The 23,613-nt window shown below is 48.7% G+C and overlaps 1 protein-coding gene across 2 annotated transcripts in view; it reads right to left on the bottom strand.

The window, feature by feature from the left end:
• The window catches only part of NUP133 (nucleoporin 133), a 1,444,728-nt gene that overhangs the window by 637,367 nt on the left and 783,748 nt on the right, over positions 1–23,613 (bottom strand). For both annotated transcript variants that reach the window (XM_069606929.1, XM_069606930.1), the window contains one exon: positions 17,690–17,941. In XM_069606929.1, the coding sequence (XP_069463030.1) occupies positions 17,690–17,941 (252 nt within the window). The remainder of the gene's footprint in view (positions 1–17,689; positions 17,942–23,613) is intronic.

Raw genomic sequence — 23,613 nt, 5'->3', positions numbered from 1 at the left:
TACAGGTGATGCGTGGGCGGACAGGAAAGCTGGGTCCGAAGGCACAGGACGGTGCTTCCTCGCCAGATCCCTGTCCACTTGGGCAACAGAGACCGGTTTCTCCCACACTTCCAACACAGCAGCATCTCTTTTTTGGAGCATCGTCCAAAACGTTGCAGAGTTCTTATTGCACTCTGGACTTGGACGACATAGAGAGACCCAGAGCATCGGCCACCTTTGCCATCAGTCGCTGAAAAGCGACCTGGGGTTTTCCTGGTGTTGGTGGCAGAATGTCCAGCTCCGGGGACGCGCCCCCTGAAGTGCCCTTGCAAGTGCCTGTGAGGAGCCTGTGTGGACCCGTGTGCCTTTTGCTCATCTCTACGTGTTACGGCTGTTCAAAATCACGTCCTCTCAGTGGCCCGCCCCCTAATTCGGCACACTTGCTATATCTGGCACGGGCACGCGCGCCGCCGGGAAGTACCCTTTACAAGTTCCTGTTGAGCCTGTTTGGCTCTCTGTGGCGTGGTGGCCGGTGTAACTCTCTAGGTTCTGGATTGCAGCTTTGTGTTTTAACGGAGGCAGAACTTACCTCTCTCATACTGCACAGTAGAAGATGCTTCTTTGTTGTTCATTTTTCATGCTTGTTGCAATTTTAACTGACAACCGTAGCACTCTACCAGTTTAGTTGTCATTCAAGTGGTGGGGTGTAATGGGAATGCTGCCTCACTTATGTATTTGTCATCTTTGAACTTTACACTAGTTATTTAACAGCACGTCGGAAGTGCTCAGTGTGGTCAATATTTTTAAATCTAATTCTGACTTTTGCCGTAGATCACGGTGGCAGCTCTCGTGACCCACCTGAGCTCTGACTGTGAACTTATCGATATTCTGACGTTTATTTGCTGTTGGATATCGTTGGCAATAACGGTAGTAATTTTATTTAGCAGAACCGGCGAGTCCCGTAGTTTCATGCATGTCGACAGTTACTAATTATATCAGTTATATTGTGGTTCGTAAGCACTTCTGCTTTTGCAGTAACGCTGCTAAATTTCAACATACTTACCAAAAACCAAAATAAATCAACAATATCACACATGTTGCAGTCAAGCTACTTTGGCCACTGTCACCATCACATGATAATGGTAAGAGGGCTTCGTAGTGGAAAACGCATCCTAGACCCTCCGCCACCAACTAAAATCGTGACAGAGTAATCTAACCTCGCAGACTGCTTTAAAAATGGATAACACTGATCGAACATTACCTTACTCGACCCGGGCGATTGACAATCAGCCAATCCCTCAATTTCTTCTATGTGTGCAGCTACTGTTAACTCCTGCGATCAAGAAATTGCACCTCAGGTTGTCGACTCTGAACTTACCACACATGGGATCCCAGAGGTATTATGTGGTGCCACTTCTTGTAGTTTGGAGCCACATGAACCCCATCACAAAGTTCAGGTTCATTCTGCCTCTTTTGCACCCTCTAATGCTTCACCTGAAGCACTACATTCTTCATTGAAACAATTTGAAGCCCATACTACAGAAATCTCTTTATTGGCACCGGCTGTTAAGGCTGAGTGGGGTAAACATATTCATCTCTCTCTGGGCCTGTCTACACCTGCTGCCTTTCCTCCACCACAGATCGATGAGGTCTGCTTACACAATCCTATGTTTGTTACCCCTTCATCACAGTGTGGCCCAGAGGTGTTCTATCGTGATAGACAAACTCCTTGGTCAGCATTCAGCTCGCCTACATCTTGCAAGGATAAACCAATCCCAGAAGCAACCCGTACTTTACCTAAATACACGGACATTTCCCAAAGCAAAATCTTGTTTGATATTCACCAATTAAGTGCTGAGGTAAATTTTTACGTACCCTTCATAACGCATCTTTACATTCTCTGCATAAAAACGAACTGGAAAACTTCTAATTTCCTGTCTTAACGAGAATTCTCAATCTTCTTGATAAAAGGTCATGAGCTTACCCTTTTTGAAATTCGGGAAATCAAAGGCTGAGCTTATTGGCAAAAATAAAATAGAAGGTTTCATTTATGCGCATACTATGTCCTTAGGAAAAAACAAGGCAGAATTCAATGTTGACCCTACTTTAAAGAAACGTAAAGAGAAGAGGACTGTCCCTGACAGTCTTAAGAGCTCTACAGCGACACAAACCACTGCGTTTCCTCCCCTGAATGCTATACTATATAGATCCTATGCTGAGGTGACTCAAGAAGCGGCTTCCAGTCTCTATTTCAGTATGCAGACAACAAATGATAATTTATCAGCTGCTATTGCTAATAATGCAAACAAAATTACAGAACTTATGTAATTTCTCGTTCATAGTCAGGAAGACAATCACAGAAATGTACACACAGCTTCTGTGCTTTCTAATGTTTGTCTTCCTTCTGCGATTATGGATGCTCCAAATAGTCCCTCCGCCCTGGTAGAAATAATTGAGAAGATCGAGGAAGATGAAAGGGCATGTCTCGAATCTAAACATTCCTCAATCTCAAATGATAAGCAGGAACCGTCAAGACAGCCGTTCTCGCGGAAAATGAGACGTGCTGTGGTACGAGCTAAAAAACTAAAACAAAAAAATATAAAACCAGCTCCAGCTGCATCTGGTAAAAAAACAAAAAATGTAATCACTCCAAAAATCGTTGGTCATAACTCAAATATAATAAACCTATGTAATTTATCCAACGAAGAGGAATTGTTGGACCTTACACAGCTAAATGACGGACCTAAAATATGATAATTAAAAAGTCTCAAAAAGCACGCCAAAAAAATGGAACTCCAAATGGGCAATATGGCCTCCACGATTCCTAGCTCACTTGGCTCTGTGGATATTAATAACGAAACGCAAGATAACATTGCAGAAGCAATGTGATAGCTTCCGCAATCCCTCTGCTTAAGTGTCCTAAAAACACTGCATGCACCAAGCAGGCATCCCTGTCAAAATTCTTTGCAACTGAATGTTACAAGACCGTGAGAGGGGCTGTCGTTACTAGAAGTAATGTTCCGCCAACTGCATGTAACACATTGGGTAGTGCATTGTGTCCTCCTACAATCTTATGCCTGCAACACCCAGTAGTTGGACCACAGTCTTACACTATCACCAACTTGTCTGTAAAATATCCTCCATCTGATCCTTTCATCACATTGCTCTCTAATGAGGATGCAGCACGACAATCATAAACTGCTCCGATACCCTTACTTTCATTGCCTAACCCAAATATTCAGAACTCTTTGGAAAGTGAATACGCAAAAAAATTCAATCCTAATGACGTTCGCGACACTGCCTCTAATGTCAGAAATGCGTCGGTATCCACTGCACTTGAACTATTCCCTGAATTACCTAATGTTATGGGTTGGATCAGCGATTCAGCCATCAAGGGCAGACACTTTATGAATCGCACGTTATGTTAAATATCTTTCAACAATGTCCTCAATTGAGAATGCTTGTTTCCGATGATATTGAATGGATCACATTGTCCAACTGTAACTACAACCGCATTGTTTGCCGATTTCGATCGTACATAATCATGAAGTTGGTATGGAAACATAAATCGGATTTTGCCCTCATAGGCCTTGTTCCTCATTTGTTCAGCTCGGAGGAGACGGCAAAGGATTTTGTTAATACAGCGGAAATTGTGATGACAACTCATAACACATCTCTCTCTGATGATTCAGTTACACATTGAGCTCCAGTGGAGCTACTAGCGCAATTTTCCGCAATTACATCCTCTATCCGCAATTACGACCCACAGAAGGCCCACACTCAGGACCTGCAGAACCTCCTGACTCACTGTCCTGCCACCACCTACATAGAATAAGAGGGCTGGACATCGTCAAGCTGACAGAGAAAGCCCAGGAGGGCTCTCTCGAAGACCTATGAGTAAGGTAACCTCAACTGGCTACACGCGGTCCTTCGACAGCTCCGACCAACTCACCACGACGAATAGAATCGTTCTGCCGGCATCACTGATTTCATTTGCTATATTACCATCCCGGCAATTATGGATGCTTTAATCCTTGCATGAGCACAATACTACCCAAATGAGAAACTTTATACATTGCCTCGCTGCGAATCCCAACAACGGCTCCATTTGACAATGGCCGCTGAATTCTAGAACCTAGGAGCAGCCTCCGTGCTTCCTGGTTTCACCCGCCGTCACCATCTTATTGGTGCGTATTGCAACAAAGGCAACCAGTAGGACGCCGGCAGGCGAACGCCGTCCTCCCACACAAGGACCACACTCAAGGCCGCTGGTTGTCCGGGGCAGACGCGGCTCGCGGCACCTACGCATACTGCCTCAGGGTACACAATAAGTCCTCAATCACCATGGTCCCTAGCACCCGCTAAGGCATGCTTCCTTGTTGCCCTTAATGTCCACTGCCCACTACCATGTGTAAACAATCCTGATACGGGACACCATAGTGTCCAAAGCGACCCTCACGCTCGTACTATCTCCCACCAGCAGGCCAGCCACCACTCCCTATTGCGCCTACGCTTTCTACCACCTACTATTACCCAGTTTAGCGCAATAATACTCCCTGCACGTATAATCAATATTTCGGCTACCATCTAGCCAACACTAGCCCCCTGCAGCACCATACCTAGACCGGACAAATGAGCCTAAACTGTCTTCAAACTAACTTGGATAACTGGACCCCACCTTCAAACAAGTCTTTGATCTGATACATCCGAACAATGCTATAACTACTAAACCCGGTTTTGCATGGGAGATCGCGAGTGCAGTGCACAATGCACTCACTACCTGAGCTCCTAAGGCACGGCATCACTGTGTCTACTGCCTATTGACTACTGCACCTATCGCTCAACTAATGTGAATACCGTTTTAGTGCCAATTGCACATTATACCCACTGACGGAATAATATGTATACCATACCTTTTGCACACTGAGCCCATAGTTTCTCTAGAGTGAATATTGCCCCTACTGCCCAACCTGTCCACATACCTCACCCACGCACTACCTTAACAACAAGCAGAAAATTGCTCCATCTGCCCTACTGTCTACTTAGACGGAATACTGTGCTTCTTACCGTCCCACCGCGTCTACTGGGACAAAGTCCCAAAGATAAATAAATTACTCCTGCCCATTGCCACACCAACCATGGGCACAATCAGTATCATATGAATATTAATCATGGCCTCATCTAGCCCAACGGATCTGCTTTGCTCATTTGGTGCCTTTACCTATGTTGAGAAGGCCTCGCCCAAACAATTTGCGCAAGCCACTATCCCCCCTCCCCTGCCCTACCCTGTTCCTCCCCACAGTAAGCCCATTCCCAGCATCCATTCTACATCCCCCTTCCCAGACCATCACACCTACGAGAAGCCAGGTCCCTCTGCCCACTCCACACAACCTATAACTGGTCACACAAGAAAATTCAGGCTACCCTCGTGAACAGCATTTCTCTATACTCACAGGAGTATGACTGCCCACTTATTGACCTCCAGACTACCTACTAGGCAAACTTCTCCTAAACATAAGATTGCAAACACACCAGTCCCGACAAAGCCTATGCAAATTAACAGAACATCCCCTCTCACAAGACTGACCCATCCTACCCTGATGCCTCGAAAATTGCCCAATCTATCTACAAACAAGGCTCATAACCCTCTGACACATAACCCAGACAACATAAAATCTGAGGATACGGACTCTGCTATATACTTAAAAAGTACCCTCATCAATGCAAGATCTATCCCAGCCAATGCTTTAGCCATAGCAGAGCTCATCAAAGTCTATGACCTAGACTTAGTGGCTATCACGGAAACCTGGCTCCACTTGACCTCAGGTCCCGACCTCTCCCCAGCTATCCCTGAGGGATACACTATATATAGGAAGGAGAGAACGACCTCTGAAGGAGGCGGAGAGCTCCGATAGCTAAAAACACCAACATTAGAATAACAGGAGAACTATTCACCAACTCAGCTGAAGTAATTAAGTTTAACTCACCCACACCTGCACTTGTACTGTACACAGTCTACAGACCTCCAGGTCCACTCTCTACCTTTGAAGACGACATTACCTCTCTCCTATCTCACAACATGAAACCTCATCCAAGGTAATCATATTAGGCGACTTTAACCTTGGCCTCAATGATCCTTCTGATACTCCCACAGGTTTCCTTGCAGCCTCCATGAAAGCCCAAGGCTTTTCCCATCGTATCAACACACCCACCCACGAAAAAGGTTGCATCTTAGATTGGATAGCCGATATTAATTGCGTCACGGACATCATATCTAATACCCCTTCACCATGATCCGACCACAACACTATAATCTTCTCCACCAGCATAGCTTCCAAACCCACCAAAGTGCCCTCACCAACACCTACGCCACCATCTAGACGTTCAAATAATATAAATCGTGACAACATGCTACCCCTTCTAGCACCATTAACTAATTCCACCTACCTGGAAGATGAGCCATCACCACTAGTCAAACTCTACAATAAAACCACGCTAACAGCAATGGATATAGTTCCACCTCTGAAATCTAAGAAAACAAAACCTAAAGCTCATAACACATGGTTTACCCCATAACTACAAATGCTGGGAGCCACCAAAAGGACCGCCGAATGCAACTGTCGAAAATCGCCAACATCTACAAACAAAGCCACCTTCCAAACGTCAGCTAATAACTATAAGAAAAAAAGCAATCTCTACAGTACAAGAATCCAGAACGCCCAATCACGGCCCAGGGAACTATTTGCCATCCTCCGCAAGCTCGAATCACCTTCCCCAGCACACGACCAGTCCATCAAAGACCAGCTTTGGTGCACACATGTTCAAAAAGTGCTAGCAGTCAAAATCATCCTCCTGCTAAATAAAATAGAAATCAAAAAATCCAAACTTAACCTTGACCCGGACTGTCAACCTATACCTGTGACTCAAGAACCACTCACGTCCAAAATAATCTTGTTTAGGCCTGTGTCTATTGCAGAAACTAACAATATCATTAAAGGACTAAAACCATCCAAATGATGCAAAGGAGACATCTGCCCTGCCACACTGATAAAATAATATACACACGAATTAGCTCCTCTCATCACTCCCATCATCAACACCTCTTTCTCCGCCAGCTCCATAACCGACGACCTTAAAGAAGCCTGGGTACTACTGCTGCAAAAAAACATTTTTTTTAAATAAATAAAAACTAAAAAAACCACAAAAAAAACACTCTGGGCCCCAACATTACCACAGTACCATTTTCATTAAAAATCCTTGACCGTGCAGCGTACCTGCAGATCCAACAATTCTTGGAAGCTAACAAACTATTAGGACTAAGACAGTCAGGGTTCAGACCCGGCCAATTGACTACCATCTTAACGCACTTGCTCATGCAACCAGCAGCAAGCAACGAGTCCACCAACACGCTTTTAATTGGCAAATTGCACGCATGAAACATGACAAAAACAATCATATTCGGAAACAAACTAGATCAGGCTAACCTAAGTGTCTTGATCGTATTCAAGGAGTTGTATGGAAACAGACGTTAGGCCTTTCCATGGCACTCTCAAATTCTATCCTTCGGCATGAACTGGGAATTCACTCATCGGCTACAAAATTTCAATGGCGTAAATTATTAATATATTCCAAAATCTTAAATCCTCCTCAAAATTCACTGTTTGAAATATTTCATGAGATGTCAAATTGTGGGAACTTATATATCTTATTTTTTGGATTTGTAGAGCGCACTACAGCATGCAGGCATCGAGGCGTTATTACAGGAGCAAGTGAGTAGGCTTGATTGAGGGTTACAAGTGAATGCGGCCCAACAGTAAAGTTACTTGTTTATAGTTACTAGGTTAGAGTTACAAGAGCAATACAGTGGTTGGCAATTTTGATACAGACAAAGGGGAAGTAGTCATTCTATTTCATGGGAGTTCTGAGATTATATAAGGAAGGCAACAGACCCAATGAGCAAAAAACAGACATGCACATGGGAGTTTAAGGTGTGTAGTCATACAAATAACAAGGTCGTAATTGCTTTGCGGAAGGAAAGATGAGAGTTAATCATCCTGATGTGAGAGGGGAGGGAGCTCCAGTGAATGGTGGCCATAGTCGGGAAACTGGCGCCGCCAGCACGTACTCTGCGAGTCTTGGGGACAGAGATCATGTGAGAGTAAGCCAATTTAGTAGGTCTAGCAGAGGTTGGTTTAGCGGGTGCAAGGTCATTGACACATTTGTGCGTCAGGGCGAGGGTTTTGAAAACCATCCCTTCTTTGACCGGGAGCCAATGAACCGGTCTCTTCGCCTCAGAGATGTGGTCCTTTTTAGAAATGCCTGTGGCAGCCCTAAGGGCGTTATTTTGTACTAGTTGTAGTTTAGCAATATTCTTGCAGGAGGTCCCTACAAACAGGGTGTTGCAATAATCCAATCTTGACCCAATGATTGCCCTAGCAATGGTGAGGCAATTCGGTTTGGACAAGAAAGGTCTGGCTGCATTAAGCAATTTGGAGTGGTAGGCATAGGAGGAGGCAAAGGCATTCACCTGCCTAGTCATAGTAAGGTTGGAGTCCAGGTAGACACACAAGGTCTTAACTGATGGGACACAGTGTTAGGGATATTATCAATAGTGAAGGAGTTGTATTGCTTGTCCAAATTACCCAAGGTGGCAGGGGATCCAATTAACATTAGTTTGGTTTTCTCGCCGTTGAGGGATAACCAGTTTTCTGCCATGCAGGATTGGATTGTTGAGTAAATGAAGTTGAGGGTGTTCAGGTCAGACAAATAATAACCCGAGAGGGGGATAAGCACCTGGGTGTCATCAGCATAATTGGTGTAAGAGATGCCCAGTGCATCCAGAATGTTGAACAGAGGCCTGTTGTAAAGGGTGGGTGCAATCCAAGAGCCCCATGGGACTCCACATTTGATGTGACTTGGATTGGCACAAGACAAGTCAGAGAAGACCTACATAGCCCTGTCCTGTAGAAATGATTTGATTCAAGCACATGCCCTCGGGGCGAAATGAGCAGCAAATGTACCCACCTTAATTGGGTTTGAGAAAAACATGGAGATACTACTCTCGAGAATAAATGTCACAAAACATGACCTCGCCCTTGGTCTTCCAAAGATTAAAAAAAGCATTTTGAATTCGATTGGCTGTTAACCATCGAATCAATTAATGCTCTTAAAACACACATTGATTATGCATTTTTTGCACACAAAAGAATACCTTGTGCTAAATATTTATTGCCGTTTCTGTGTGATATAGCACAAGCATAATTCATGCGCTTTAAATTTTATCTTTTCCCCATGATTGAGAGAATCCAACATTGGAAAAAATATGAGGGTAAATTCACTTCAGTCTCCTGTCGGTTCTGTCAACATACCGGCGAGATAGAAACCCTAAAACACCTGGTTCTATACTGTACACACTGAGATTATTCACAAGTTTTAATTTTGGTGTGTTAATATTTGCAGGGGAAGTGTTATGGTCTATATTCACGCAGGGTGAGAACTACTCTGTAATTTTTGCTCTGACAAAACTATTAATGTGTATTAATGATGCCCTTATACTGCTTAATGATACTCATATGACTAATGCTGGATGACTTGAGGGTTTCAAACTCAGTTAGGCTTCTTGGCTATAAGACTGTTCAAATTGCATGTAAAAAGTTACCAACAAATTGTTGTTCGACAATAATGCCTTAACTGTGCTTTTCAAAGTTGAAGCAAGAACTTATTCTGAGAAAATATTACTGATGTATTATGTGCTAACAATAGTATATCATCTAATTCTGGTTTACTTTGGATATGCTTCATTAGCAAACTGTTTGTGGACCATATTTTGATTTATGTATAAATACGATTGTGTTTTGCATTTCTATTTTACTTTGAAATACATTTGGTCCATCGCATTAGCCAATTGTCTGTGTAGCATACTTTCACCAATGCACAATTGTCACTTTTAGGTTTTTTGTTATATCTTGCTAGATTTGTTCTTTTGTAATCTAACTTTATGGGGGATTGTCGCCCACGATTAAGTAATATTGGTTTTGATTATTATTTGAAAAGTCAGTCACATGTGGTGTATTATAAGCTGTTTTTCTTTTCTTCTGTGTCTTTTGTGTTTGGTTCTCTTTTTACATTTTGTATCTTTTAATGTCTTTTTGGTGTGTAGTTGATTGTATACATTTTTTTACCGATTTTAAACGTTGACTGTAAACCTTATTGTAACTGACTTTATTAAGATGTAAATGTTTGTAAAGTTTTTGTATATTTACCAAATACAAATAAAAAAAAGTGTGTCGAGACTGCTGCCCACCTGTCAGGTCCAGCATGTCACCACTCCCTTAGATCTCTCTGGGGTAGTCCCTCTCTTTCCTAGACCCCACGAGTTCACGCCCAAACAGGACCTGGTTGCCTACCTCGTCATAAATGTCAAACATATTAGACATAAAAGCGTCTTTCGAAAGTGGGATGTATTCCTGCGGAGTTTGCTGGTACCGAGCGGTCTCGCTCTCAGTTCGGATCAGCCCAGAGCCCATAGGCGTGCAGGAGTGGTTGCCCGAGCGTACCCTGCCAGTTGCCAGAGACGTGGTGGGACCCCATTGGGAGAGGGAGAGGGAATGGGGGACTGACGAATGCAAGAGAAACTGCATAGAGGTGCGTAAAAGGGGGCTTAGTGAGGGGAAGGGTAGGGTGTGCAGAGGTGAGGGGAGTGCAGAGAAACGAGGGAAAGGGGAGGGTGCGCAGAGAGGGGAGGAGGATGCGCAGAGAGGGGAGGGTTAGGGTGTGCAGAGAAGTGAAAAAACAGAGTAGAGAGGTGAAAAGAGGGGATTATAGAGGAGACAGTGCAGACATTGGAGGGACAGAAGAGGAAGAAATCTGTAGGTTGTGAGAGAAGGAAAAGAAAGTAGAGGAGAGCGAGAGAACAGAGTAAAGGGGGAGGTGAAAGGAGCAGTTTGATTAGGGGAGAGGGACAAGGCGGGGGGAGGGGGGGCGTGCGTTCATGAGAGAGCGGTCCAGGGTGTCTTACTGGCACAAGATAAACAGCCAGGCTCATTGACAAACACAGGATTATTAGGTTAGGATACGCCTAGAAGAAACCCCAGAAGGAGCCAGATAGATGAGGCTTTTGCCGTTGGGTGAACACCTATGGCTAGATTTAGGCAGTAGGTGTTGCTGATCACTAGCTGGAAGACCTGGATTAAGGTGGAGGGAGCTCAAGAGAGACAAGAGAGGGGAGGCCATTAGTAGACCCTGCGGACACCCAAACATCATAAGACATGCATTACTCACCGTAATAGCATTTCTGATGATTGTATCTGCTTAGATTCACAAACTGTGCATATGGTCCGACATCCAGTGGTAACCGCAGAGTAATACATCTCGTCTTTCGGGGACCGAAAGGGGACGTCGGCATAGGCGTGTCTGTAAAACTATCCCTATCGTGACGTGTAGTGTACCCAAAATCCCTCACGCGCCGAGGTCCCTCCAATTGTATTCTTTCTGCTATGAGGGAGCCCAAGGCTATTGTGAGTGAGTACATGAAGAGAGAAAGTAATAAGACGTCATTGTTCCTTACACCCCGAGTGGGGATGCAGAAAGGGCGCATGTGAATCTAAGCAGATACAATCATCAGAAATGCTATTACGGTGAGTAATGCAAGTCTTCTGATGCTTTTTAATCTGCTTAGAATCACATGCTGTGCATAGACTAGTGAGCAGTACCCGGAGTTGGAGGAGGGTTATGAGAAGTAACAGTAGAGAAAATATGTCTTAGTACTGCTTGTCCCACCCGAGAGTCGGAGATAGAGTGTCTAAGCAATAGTGTTTTGTAAAGGTGTGTACAGAACTCCAGGTTGCCGCTTTGCAAATGGACTCGAGGGGAACATTTGCAATGAACGATATGGAAGCCCCAGTGCCCCGAGTAGAGTGTGCTCTAGGCTTGAAGGGCAGTTCTCTCTTAGCAAGAGAGAAACAGTGTGATGCATTTGACAATCCACCTTGAGATAGCTGATTTAGAGACAGGATCCCCTTCTCTGCCAGCTGCCACTGAAACGAAAAACTGGTTTATTTTCCTCAGTGATTTCGTTCTTTTCAGGTAGAACATGAATGTCCTGCGCACATCTAGTGTGTGTAGACTTCCTTTGGCCACGCTAGTGGGATTATGGAAGAAAGTGGGTAGTTCGATCGATTGGTTAACATGGAACTTCGAGATGAATTTAGGTGCAAATCTGGGATGAGTGCGCAAACCACCTTATCCCTGTGGACTGTAACTAAAGGATCTAGAAAAGAAAGGACCTGTAGTTGATAAACCTAATAGAAGTGATAGCCACTAGGAAGTTCGTCTTGTAAGTAAGGTCGTTTAGCCTTGCTTTATGCATTGGCTCAAAGGGAGAACCCATGAGTCTGGTTAAAACCACATTTAGGAGCTGGGTTAGAAAATGGGGGGATGGATTCTGATAACCCCTTCCATAAAAGCCTTAATAACCAGTATTTTCAACCATGACACTTTATGTTGTGACGTGGTTTAGGCTGAGAGAGCAGCAAGATGAACCTTTAGGGCTTTGAAGACCAGTCCTGAGTCTAACAAATGGGTAAGGCACAGCACTGTGTGTGTGGGTGAGCAATCGATGGAATTGCGGTCCTTGGTATTACACCAGATGACAAAGCATTTCCCTTTACTGGAATAGCAATAACGCATGTTAGGTTTCTTAGCTTCCCTGAGTATGTCCATGCATCTCTCAGGGAGCTGTAGGTGTCCAAACTCTGACTTCAGGAGCCAGGCTGCTAAATTCAGAGTTTGTGGGCATGGGTGTAGGGTCTCCCCCGTGCCTTGAGACATGTTGTATGGGTAGGATAGTTTTACTGGGGGAGAGAGGGACATTTCCATCAGATGAGCGAACCAGGGTTGGCGGGCCCACATGGGGGCCACCAGTATCATGGCAACAGGTTCCTGGTGCATCTTGTGCCCTATCTTGTTGAGAAGGGGAGTCGGGGAAAAGCATAGACAAATTTCCCTGACCATGCTATCCAGAGTCTGTTCCCCTTGGAGCGGTTCTGGGGATACCTGGAGGAGTAGTCTTGGCATTGGGCGTTCTGCTGAGTAGCCAACAGATCTATCTCTGGGAAGCCCCATTCTGCGAAGAGGTTGAAGACGATGTCTTCGTGTGGACGCCATTTGTATTCTAAGGGCAGTGGGAAATCTCTGCTGAGCATGTCTGCCAGAAGATTGAGTTCCCCTGAAACGTGTTGGGACAACAAAAACATCTTGTGTTTGAGAGCCCACATCCAAATGTTTTGGGACAGCTTCGATAGCCCTGGAGAGTGTGCGCCCCTTTGTTTGTTTAGGTAGTACATGGCTGTGGTGTGGTCTGTCAGAACCAGAACTGTCTTCCCCTATAGTTGAGTCTGAAAGCCTTTTAGTGCCTTGAACACTGCTAATAGCTCTAACAGATTTATAAGGTTGGATGCTACTTGTGGGGACCACACTCCATGCGCTGTCTGCTAAAGTAGGCAAGCCCCCCACCCCATGAGAGATGTGTGTCGTGAGAGTGGCTTCCACTGCAGGGGTGGTGAAGTTCTTCCCCTTAAAGAGGTTTTCCCACGACCACCACTGCAGAGAGAGAACAAGGGCTAGCGAGACAACTACCAGATCTTCCCATTGTCCGCTTGCCTGACACCACTGGCTGTTGAGCCACTCTTGCATGGGACGCATGCGCAGCCGCACGTGGGGACCTAAATAAATGCATGACGCCATCATACCTAGCAAGCGCATAGCCTTGCGTACCGTCACTTGCCGACTGGCTACATATTGAGGGATCTCAGAAAGCTCTCATTGGAGGGGAAGACGAGACCCTCCTTTGTCTGAATCAGAGCACCTAGGGATTGTTTGGCTTGACTGGGGTTTAAGCTGGATTTCTTCTCGTTGATGGATAATTCTAGTCTCAATAGGAGGTCTATAGTATTCTGTGTATTTTTTAGGCATGCCTCGTAAGAGTCCCCTGTTATGAGACAGTCGTTGAGGTAAGAGTAGACTGGGACGGATAGTCTGCGCAGGTGTGCTGCTGCCACTGCCAGGACTTACGTAAAGACCCTTGGCGCAGAGGCAATGCCGAAGGGGAGTACTTTGAACTGAATGTGCTTGTCCTCTTTCATGAACCTTAGGTATCCAATGTTGCCATGTAATCCCCCTGTTTCAACAGTGGAATTACTTCCTGCAGAGTTACCATACAAAACTTTTGAGTTTTCACAAATTTGTTCGCTGGGCGCAAGTCTAGTACAGGGCACATTGTGAGGTCCTTTTTGGGTACAAGGAAGTACACTGAATAAATACCCTTGTTTACCTTAAGAATAGGGACGGCTTCTATGGCGCCCTTTTCCAGAAGTGCTTCCACCTCTTGCTTCAGGATTCTCAGATGATCTGGCGTCAGGAGTCTTGTCTTGGGCGGTCTGAACTGTGGAGGTCGGGCAAATTCCACGCAGTCCCCATGGGCGACCGTCTTTAGAACCCACTGGTCTGATGTAATCACCTCCCATGCCGAAAGGAAAGATGTTAAGCGCCCCCGACCTGGTTGGCATGGGAGGGGACCTGGATCTGTAGGTCATTTCTGACCACAGGTTGCTGTACCCCTAGAGTTGGGGCCTATGCCCTTCCCGCGTCGCTGACACAGAGGTGGATAGTTGGCGGGGGTGCTGGATGCTTGGCTTGAGTTCCAGTTGTTTCCCGTATTGTAGATGTTTTGGGCAGAACGGGATTGGCCTCAAAAGGACCGGCAGGAACCACTTCCCCTCTGGGGGGGACGGTTTTTGTGTGATCTGTTGCAGGGACTTAAGAGTCTCATGCTCTTTTTTGGCAGTCTCCAGAGCATTGTCTACCTCTTTACCAAAGGGATTCGACTCTTCGATAGGCTTGTTAATAAGAGCAGGTTGGGTTTCTGGCTAAGTTTCAGAGACAAGCGTGCCGTTTAAGTAGAGAGCCCTGCGCCAGGGATGTTCCTGTTGTCTGCGCAGTAACTAAGTGTTTTTAAGACATTTTGATTGGCTTACCTGCCCTCAGCCACGATGTCAAGTAATTTGGATTTTTGCGGGTTCAGGTACCTCCTGGAGACCTTCTTGTATAAGGTGCCATTGCGCATCAGCATAGCAGTGGTTTTGTTGGCTATGTGCGTGATAAAGGCCGCTGCCGTGGTAATACGTTTACCCAAGGCATATCATCTTTTAGACTCCTTATCAGGAGGTGCCTCTCCCGTAGCAAGGGATACACCCGCTCGTTTCCGGTTGGTGGCTTAATATATTGAGGGTCTGTAGGCGATGGGCGAAATAATTTCTCCACCCTTGTATCGACTGCCCTGGTCTGGGCAGGTGTGACAAGAGAAGGAGCCAGTCTCCTCTAAATGGAATTTAGGAGGGGAATGGCTTGAGTGGTGGGGGTTTTTCTTCAAGAATACCCTCCACAAAATCTTTTTCAGGTATTTGTTCCTGGATGGCGATCTGAAAGTGATTGGCTGCCTTCCTTAAGATTACATTAAAGGCCATCTGATCGTCTATTGGAGAAGCCCGGCAGGCCGGGGTGGAAGGAGGGGAATCCAGACATAGGACATGTGTGTCCTGGTTATGAGTAGAGTGCCCATGGCTCCGTATCAACTTGATGAGAGTCCTCCCAGTTGTCCATGGCATCTGCCTGGTCATCTGCAGTATAGTCTTGTAGGAAGGTTTTCTCTTCTTCCTCATTATAAATATCTTGAAGTGTCCATCTGAATTTCCTCCTCAGGGTGGAAAGAAATTAAATGGTCCTGAGAAGATTCTAAATTTCCAGGGAATTTCAAGGTTGACATAGAAAAAGGATCCTCTTGAGGTCTCTTGGGTGTAGGGTGCTCTGAAAGTGACAATCTTTTCAAGGCGGTCCATGCACCCTTCAAATTTTTCCCTGGTCCATTTAGATGAACCAGAAGGTGCAAAAGGTGGGAAATCTCCATTTTCCTGCCTTTGGCGCACAAATTTATTAGAAATCGTGCTAGACAAAGGCTCCCGACTATCCTCAGTCTTCGCGAGCATCGGGGTGATGTGGCACGTCTTCAGACGTGTCCGCGGCACGCTCCTTGCGTTTCGACAATTCCTTAGGCACCAGCCCCACTGCCGAAGTGATTCTCGCGATACTTTCGGCGATGTCCGGCGAAATGGGGCATGCAATAGGCCTAGCGGTAGAAGGAGGCCTAGAGGCAGAACTAGGCCTGGCGGTAGGTTTTTCACCTATCTATTGACTGGAAGGCCTAACAGTAGATTTTTGTCCTAACAGGGCCTTAGGGGGCATCGGAGCATCAGACTAGCTCGCTTCCCGGCCAAATGTGATTGAGGTAGCGCCCTTAATTTTTGAAGGTCCAGTCGCAAGACGCTGCTGCGGATGCGGGGAAGGCTGTTGATCTGTAGGATCAGAGGATTCCGTTAAAACTTTCGGCTGTCCTGTTGACGCTTTCACCACTAGTGCCCCCGTCACTTTCGGCGGGTGCGGCGGTGGGGGAAGAAGTTCCAGCGAGCGACATGCCGTAGCCGGCCCACCGCTTAATGCAGCGTTCCTTTAGTGTTTTAGGCCGAAGGAGTCTACAAGCCGCGCACCGCGCTTCGTCTTGGTCAAGGGGCAGACAATTATTGCACTTATCGTGCTCGTCCTTGCACGGGTATCTGACCCTGCAAGAGGGGCAAAACCTAAATCTTGTCCTTTTCATAGCGGAAGGTAATGAAAATGATGACCAGACCTAGAGGGTGAAGAGGGGGAAAGAGGAAAGACATAGTGAAAGATATGACCACCCTGACCTCACTCTCGCTACTGTGTAGGCCGGCCAGAGGGCCCGGCCACATGGATGATTCTGCCGCCGGATATAGGCGTCGAGGTCCACCGCTGTCGAAAGTTCCCCGCAGTCTTCGTCGTAGTATTTGAAGCACTGTCGCAGTGACTTTAGGGAAATAAACCGACAAAGTCGGTAAACAAGTATAAACAATGTCTCTTATGAAGAGCTACGCATGGGGCGACCAGTTATCTGGGCAAAAAAAAACAAACTGAGGGACCTCAGGGCGTGAGGGATTTTGGGTACACTACACGTCACAATAGGGATAGTGTTACAGACACACCTATGCCGATGTCCCCTTTCGGTCCCTGAAAGACAAGATGTAATACTCTGCGGTTACCATTGGAAGTCGGACCATATGCACAGCATGTGATTCTAAGCAGATTAACAAGCATCAGAAACAATGATTTTCAACATCTTGAAAATAAAAAACCAAAACATCTTTTGAGGTCTGGGATCTATTGAAGCCATCTGTGAAATGTGTAATGTGCGTTAGTAAAATTAAAATCTTAGAACGATCAGAAATCAAAACACATTGTCAAACCATGCTCTGGAGCCCAAAACCACTAAGAGAATACAGCCTTTGTTATTAAACTGATATGGTATAACTTTGTACGTTTGCACATGCATGCACGTGAGAAAGACTGTTTCGTGTAATTTAGAAATTATTATAAAGTAGAGTGCTTCAGAACTTAAGACATTTAACTTTAAGTGAAATAAATCCAAAATTTTGAATCTCTTATAGAATCAACACTTTCAGTTGCATTTAAGACAGTTGCCAAAATCCTTTAGATCATCTACTTCAATGGTGCTACATTTTTGAAAATCTTGACAGTTTTTGGGTCTTCAGTTACATTCTTCATTCTTGAGACAAACACTCACGTAGAGGAGACAGGAGCTCAGAACGTTTCTGTGTATACTCCATTTCCAGGACATCATATCTCTCTTGGTCCTTGGGCTTGTCAACAGATTTCAGTTGAACAACATAGCTATCCAGTAAAGAATCCAGCAGGGCTACCAGCTGCTCAGCCAAAATTATACGGATGCCACTGTCAGCCTGTGGGTAGACCTTCTTCAGAATAATGCCATGCTGACGTACTATGGCTGTTCTTATTCCTGCAGAACCACCTGATGCTAGAAAAATGTAATATTACAAAGTCAAGTTCTCAATTTGCATATTTCAATATTAATAGCACAATTACACAATCTGCTTTCATTTTGAGCAGATTAAACACTATGTGATATACTAGAAAAACTTCACAGAAGACGCTAATGCATTATCATGTGTTTCAATATTGGCATAGAGTTTATTCTTGCAACACACCCTCATGCAAATAAGGAACAAGTTACTTACCTGTAACTGTTGTTCTCCAGCATGGGTCTGGCATGGATTCACATGCTCATGAATATTCCCCGTCGTCAGGCTGGGAATCCTCGGTAAAGAAAAAACCAGTATCAGTTTCGTTTCTGATCTGTCTTTCGTAGTAATAACCAATCACTGGTCTCTGCGTCATACTGACCACAGCCAATGACTGCCCTCTACCTTAGCACTGCCTCTGGCAGCCATCTTCAGATTTGGAAGCACGTGAAGTGGCAGTATGACCAAGTGAAGAGCCGCAGAGGGGTAGGCGGGAGGGTTCGCATGTGAATCCATGCCAGACCCATGCTGGAGAACAACAGTTACAGGTAAGTAACTTGTTCCTTCTCCAGCATGGGGTCTGGCATGGATTCACATGCTCATGAATAAAGAATACATAGCAGTACACACATGCACAACCACGGGAGGTGGCAAAGGCTCAACATTAAGCATTACATCAAACCCAACATTAAGCATCTTACCTCCTCACCAGGCTCACCTCAGGCGAACAGGTTGTGCAGCACTGCTTGGCAGACCCTGCACTCCTCCCTGGAATCCAGATCGACGCAGTAGAATTTCGTGAAGGTGTGCGTCGACCTCCACGTAGCAGCCCTGCATATGTCCAGCAGGGGCACACCAGAAAGGAACGCCGTGGTGGCTGCGATCGCTCTGGTGGAATGGGCTCTAGGACGGCCAGGCAGCGGTCGGTTTGCCAACCGATGACAGTACATGATACAGCCGGAGAGCCATCTGGAAATGGAAGCCTTTGAGAGAGCTTCCCCTGATTGACAGGTCCAAAATTCACAAAGAGTTGTGACGTCTTCCGAAAACACTTCGTGCGGTCCACGTAGAACTTCAGCGCTCTAGCCACATCCAGCGAGTGCAAAGTCCTCTCAGCCGGCGACGAAGGCGACGGGAAGAACACAGGCAACACCAAGGGTTCGTTGAGATGGAAGTCCGACGGTACCTTGGGAATGAAGGAGGGGTGCGTCCTGAGCACTACCCTCGTGTCATGAAAAGTCAAGTACGGGGCCTTGCAGGAAAGGGCCTGGATCTCTCCCACCCGTTGTGCGGAGGTGATGGCCACAAGAAACGCTGTTTTCCACGACAAACTTCAACGGGGCCGAGTGCAGAGGCTCGAACGGAGGTCCCATGAGCTTGGTCAGCACCACGTTGAGCTCCCACGCCGGGGCCGGAGCCTTCACCGGCGGGAACGATCTGAACAGTCCCTTCATGAACTCTTTCACCAGACTATGAGACCACAAGGACGTTCGGCCCGTGGTCCTGGTGTATCGGGAGATCGCAGCAAGATGAATCTTGATGGACGCGTGTGCCAGTCCAGCTTTGGCCAGCGTTAGCAGGTACGGCAGCACCTGGGGAGCCGTAATCCGTAGAGGGTTGATCTTCTGTGCGTGGCACCAGACAGAGAACCTCTTCCATTTGTGTCCGTAGCATTTAAGAGTCGAGGACGCCCTGGCCTTTGCAAGAACCTCTCTGCAGTCGGCCGGTATGTCGTATCCTCCAAACTCTAGCGCTGCAGGAGCCAGGCCTGCAAGTTCAGCGATTTCGGATCGTGGTGGAGGATGGCGCCTCCTTCCCTGGATAGTAGATCCGCGTCCACCGGCAGCCTGATTGGCGGGGACGCTGATAAGTCCAGAAGGTCCGGGAACCATATCTGCCTCGGCCACGCAGGTGCGACGAGGATCATCCTGCACCGTGACCTCTTGAGCTGGTTGACGAGCCGGATTAGCAGTGGCAAAGGAGGGAACGCGTAGAGGAACAGGCCCTCCCAGGGGAACGAGAAAGCATCGCCCATGCTCCTCGCCTGGGGAAACCTGCTGGCGAACCTCCGGCACTTGGAGTTCGTCGCCGTCGCGAACAGGTCGATCTGGGGTGTGCCCCACCGTCGGAAGAGGCGATCCACTAGATCCTGCCGTAGTTCCCACTCGTGGCACGAGCGCAGCTCCCTACTGAGTGAGTCGGCGATGGTGTTTTTTATCCCTGCCAGATGAAACGGCACCAGAAACATCCTTTGGGCGACGGCCCAATGCCACAGGTCCTGCGCCTCCTTGGACAGTGCTGGGGACCTGGTTCCGCCCTGTTTCCTGATGTAAAACATGGTGGTGGTGTTGTCGGTGAAGATCCTCACCACCTTGCCCTTGAGGGACGGAAGGAAAGACCTGAGGGCCCAGAACACTGCACGGAGCTCCAGGACGTTGATATGGAGGGACTTCCCCGTCGGGAGCCAGAGGCCTCTCGCGTGCAGATTTTCGGTGTGCGCTCCCCACCCTTCCAGGGACGCATCCGTGGTCACTGTCTCCTGGTGGTCTGGGGTCTGGAAGTCCATGCCCGCCGTCAGATGCGCGCGGGTGCCCCACCACCGGACCGCTCGGCGGAAACTCTCGTCGAGTGTGATCCTCTCTAAGCCGCCCGTCGTTTGGATCCAGCGCGCGTCCAGGAACTCCTGCAATGGGCGCATCCGGAGCCTGCACATGGGAATGAGGTAGATGCAAGAGGACATCATTCCGAGGAGAGACTTGATGGACCTCACCTTGGCCGCGTTGGAAACCAACATCCGCTGTACCTTGCCCAGGATGGACCTGGTCCTTTCCTCCGACGGGGAGGCCAGAAGGGACACTGTGTCGAGCTTCGCTCCCAGAAACAGTGCGTTTTGCGCGGGTACCAGGTGGGACTTGGCGTAGTTCACGGAGAATCCCAGGTCCGTGAGAAGTTGGACGGTCCTTGCCGTGTGCTCCACGGCGAGCTCCCTCATCTTGGCTCGGATGAGCCAGTCGTCCAGGTAGGGGTAGACGTGGATCCCCTCGCGGCGCAGCTGCGCCGCCACCGGTGCAAGGCACTTGGTAAATACCCTGGGTGCCGACCGTAGTCCGAAGGGGAGGGCTTTGAACTGGTAGTGACGCCCTTGGACCACAAACCTGAGGAATTTTCGGTGCCCCTTTAGGATGGGAATATGGAAGTAGGCATCCTCCAAATCCAACAACGACAGGAAGTCTCCTTCCTCCAGCTGACCCAGGACGTGCTGGAGGGTGACCATCCGGAACTTCTGCGCCTTGATGAACTTGTTCAGACGTCGCAGGTCTAGGATGGGGCGCCATCCTCCCGTCTTCTTCTTCACGAGGAAGTATCTCGAGTAAACTCCGGAGCCCCGAAGCCTCTTTGGGACGAGTTTGATGGCGCCCTTCCTGAGCAACGCTTTTACCTCCAGGAGAAGCTGAGGGACGTGAAGCTCTCTCCTGGCAACGGGGGGGACGCGCGGGCACCTTCTTTGAAACTCTAGCACGTGGCCCCGGGCTAAGGCGTCCAGCACCCAACGGTCGGTGGAGATGGACTCCCACACGCTGACGAAGCTCGCCAGCCGGCCTCCCACCGGGGTGCTTCGGTGGGGGCCCGACCCCACGACCGGTTCAATCCTGTTTCGACAAGGCTTTGCCGCCTTGACCACCTTGGCGAGAACGGCGGGGTCCTCCAGACTTGCCTCGTCCTCTGCAGGCCTCCTGAGACGAGGAGCGGGCCGCTTGACGGTAGGTAGAGAAACCGCCGCCGGAACCTTTGGAGGCGCCCTTGCCTCCGCTGCTCCGAAAGGGCGTGCGTCGTTGCTGTAGAACTCCAAGGGCCCGGGCCGTCTCAGTGTCCTCTTTAATGGCTTGAAGGGAATCGTCCACTGTTTTCCCAAACAGGTTGTTCCCATCGAACGGCATGTCCAGGACTCTGGTCTGTACGTCTTGACGGAAGTCCGTAGCCTTGAGCCATCCACGCCGCCTAAGGCACACGCCGTTGCCCAACTGGCGAAACCCAGTGTCGGCGATGTCCGTCGCAATAGTGATGGCGTGGTCCGACGCCACCTCACCTTCCTGTAGGATCTCCAGGGCATCCGCCCTCTTGTCGTCCGGTAGGAAGTCCAGCAGGGGAGCCAGTTTGTACCATAGCTCCCTGTCGTAGCGGGCCACGATAGCCAAGGCGTTGGCCGCTTTAATCGTCGTCGCTGCAGACGAGATGACCCTGCGTCCCATAGCGTCCAATTTCTTTCCCTCGCCGTCCGGTGGGGAAGTCGATGTGGAGGCCGCACCCCCCCCGCTTTCTTCCTGGCCGCCGCGGAGACGACGGAGTCCGGGGTAGGCTGCGCCCGGAGGCACAGGGGGGCCGCGTCCGGGACCCGGTACTTCTTCTCGTACCGGTCTCTTCTAGCTGGCGTCGTGGAAGGGTTCTTGAGGAGGGCGAGGCCCTCATCCCAAATGTCGTCCAGTAGAGGCACCGCGAGGACCGTCTCCCTCTTGGCCTCGCGCCGTTGATAAAGGAATCCTTCCTTTTTCTTCTCCTCAGGGCAGAGTTGGAAAAGCTCGGATGCCCTGGCGATCATGGAGTGGAACGATCCAATCTCGTCGGGCGGAGAGGCCCTGGTGGGAGGTGACGACGGGAGATCCTCGTCGTATACCTCGTCGTCCGTACCCGTCGCTGCCGTGTCAGTCCCCGTATCATCCCCTTGGGTGGACGGGGAGGAGGGCTGGACGGGTCGCGACGGCTGAAAAGGAGGTGGAGGGCTGAATCCTTCTTTTCTTGGGAGGGGGAACACCAGAAGGTCCCGGTTCAGGATCCCCCGACGGGAGAGGTTCCTCCGTCGGCAACGGTAGTCTCGTCCTCATCTCTGAGCAGAAGGACTGTATAGCCAACAAAATGGCCGCCGAGTTGTCTTGCAGCGCTGGCAGAGGGGAATCCGACGGGCGATCAGGGGCCCCGTCGGCACCCTCGACGCTGTCGTCGTCACCTGCGTCGGGATCCATCCCGACGGGCCGGTCTTCATCCACGCCAAGGCCGTGGCTTAAGACCTCGATCAGCTCTTCCTCTGAAGCCGAATCTACGACGCCCTGCCCCCCTTTTTTCTTCCCCGCCGGGGATTTCACGGGGGTCCCATCGATGGGCACAAAAGAGGACTCCCTCCGAGGTGGCAGGGAGACTCTGAGCCCCGAGGTCGCCACCACTGGTGAAGCCTCCACAGGCTGAGCCAGGGCCGCCGCGACAGTATCGATGGAGGGCTTGGCCGGATGGATTAAGGCCTTCACCACCTTAGGTGCGCTCACCGCCTTATCCTTGAGGGGGGGACACTGCCTCGCTCCCCCTCCGATGGGGCCTTCGAGCTCGACCGGGGCCTCTCCAGGAGCTTCGCCGGGTGCTCGCCCTTCCTCTTACCCGACCCAGAGCGTTGGCTCGTGGCTGAAGGTGCCGGGGAGGTTGCGCCCTGCCAGGCGCCCGTAGAGCCCGACCGTTCGGTGCTCCCGGTGCCAGCGGACTCGCGGTGCTTGGCCTTATGTTGGACCCCCGTCGCCGGGGCGTCCTCAAAGGTCTTAGAAGACCGCTCGGATTTCTTCCTCTTCTTCTCGCCTGACGGGCTCTTCCCTTCCAGCCAGTCGGCGAGGCGCTGGTGGTGGTCCTT

Source organism: Ambystoma mexicanum, chromosome 4p, assembly GCF_040938575.1.
Source record: "Ambystoma mexicanum isolate Mex_15411 chromosome 4p, UKY_AmexF1_1, whole genome shotgun sequence".
Lineage (NCBI taxonomy): Eukaryota > Metazoa > Chordata > Amphibia > Caudata > Ambystomatidae > Ambystoma > Ambystoma mexicanum.
This window is presented reverse-complemented; position numbering and strand designations above follow the sequence as displayed.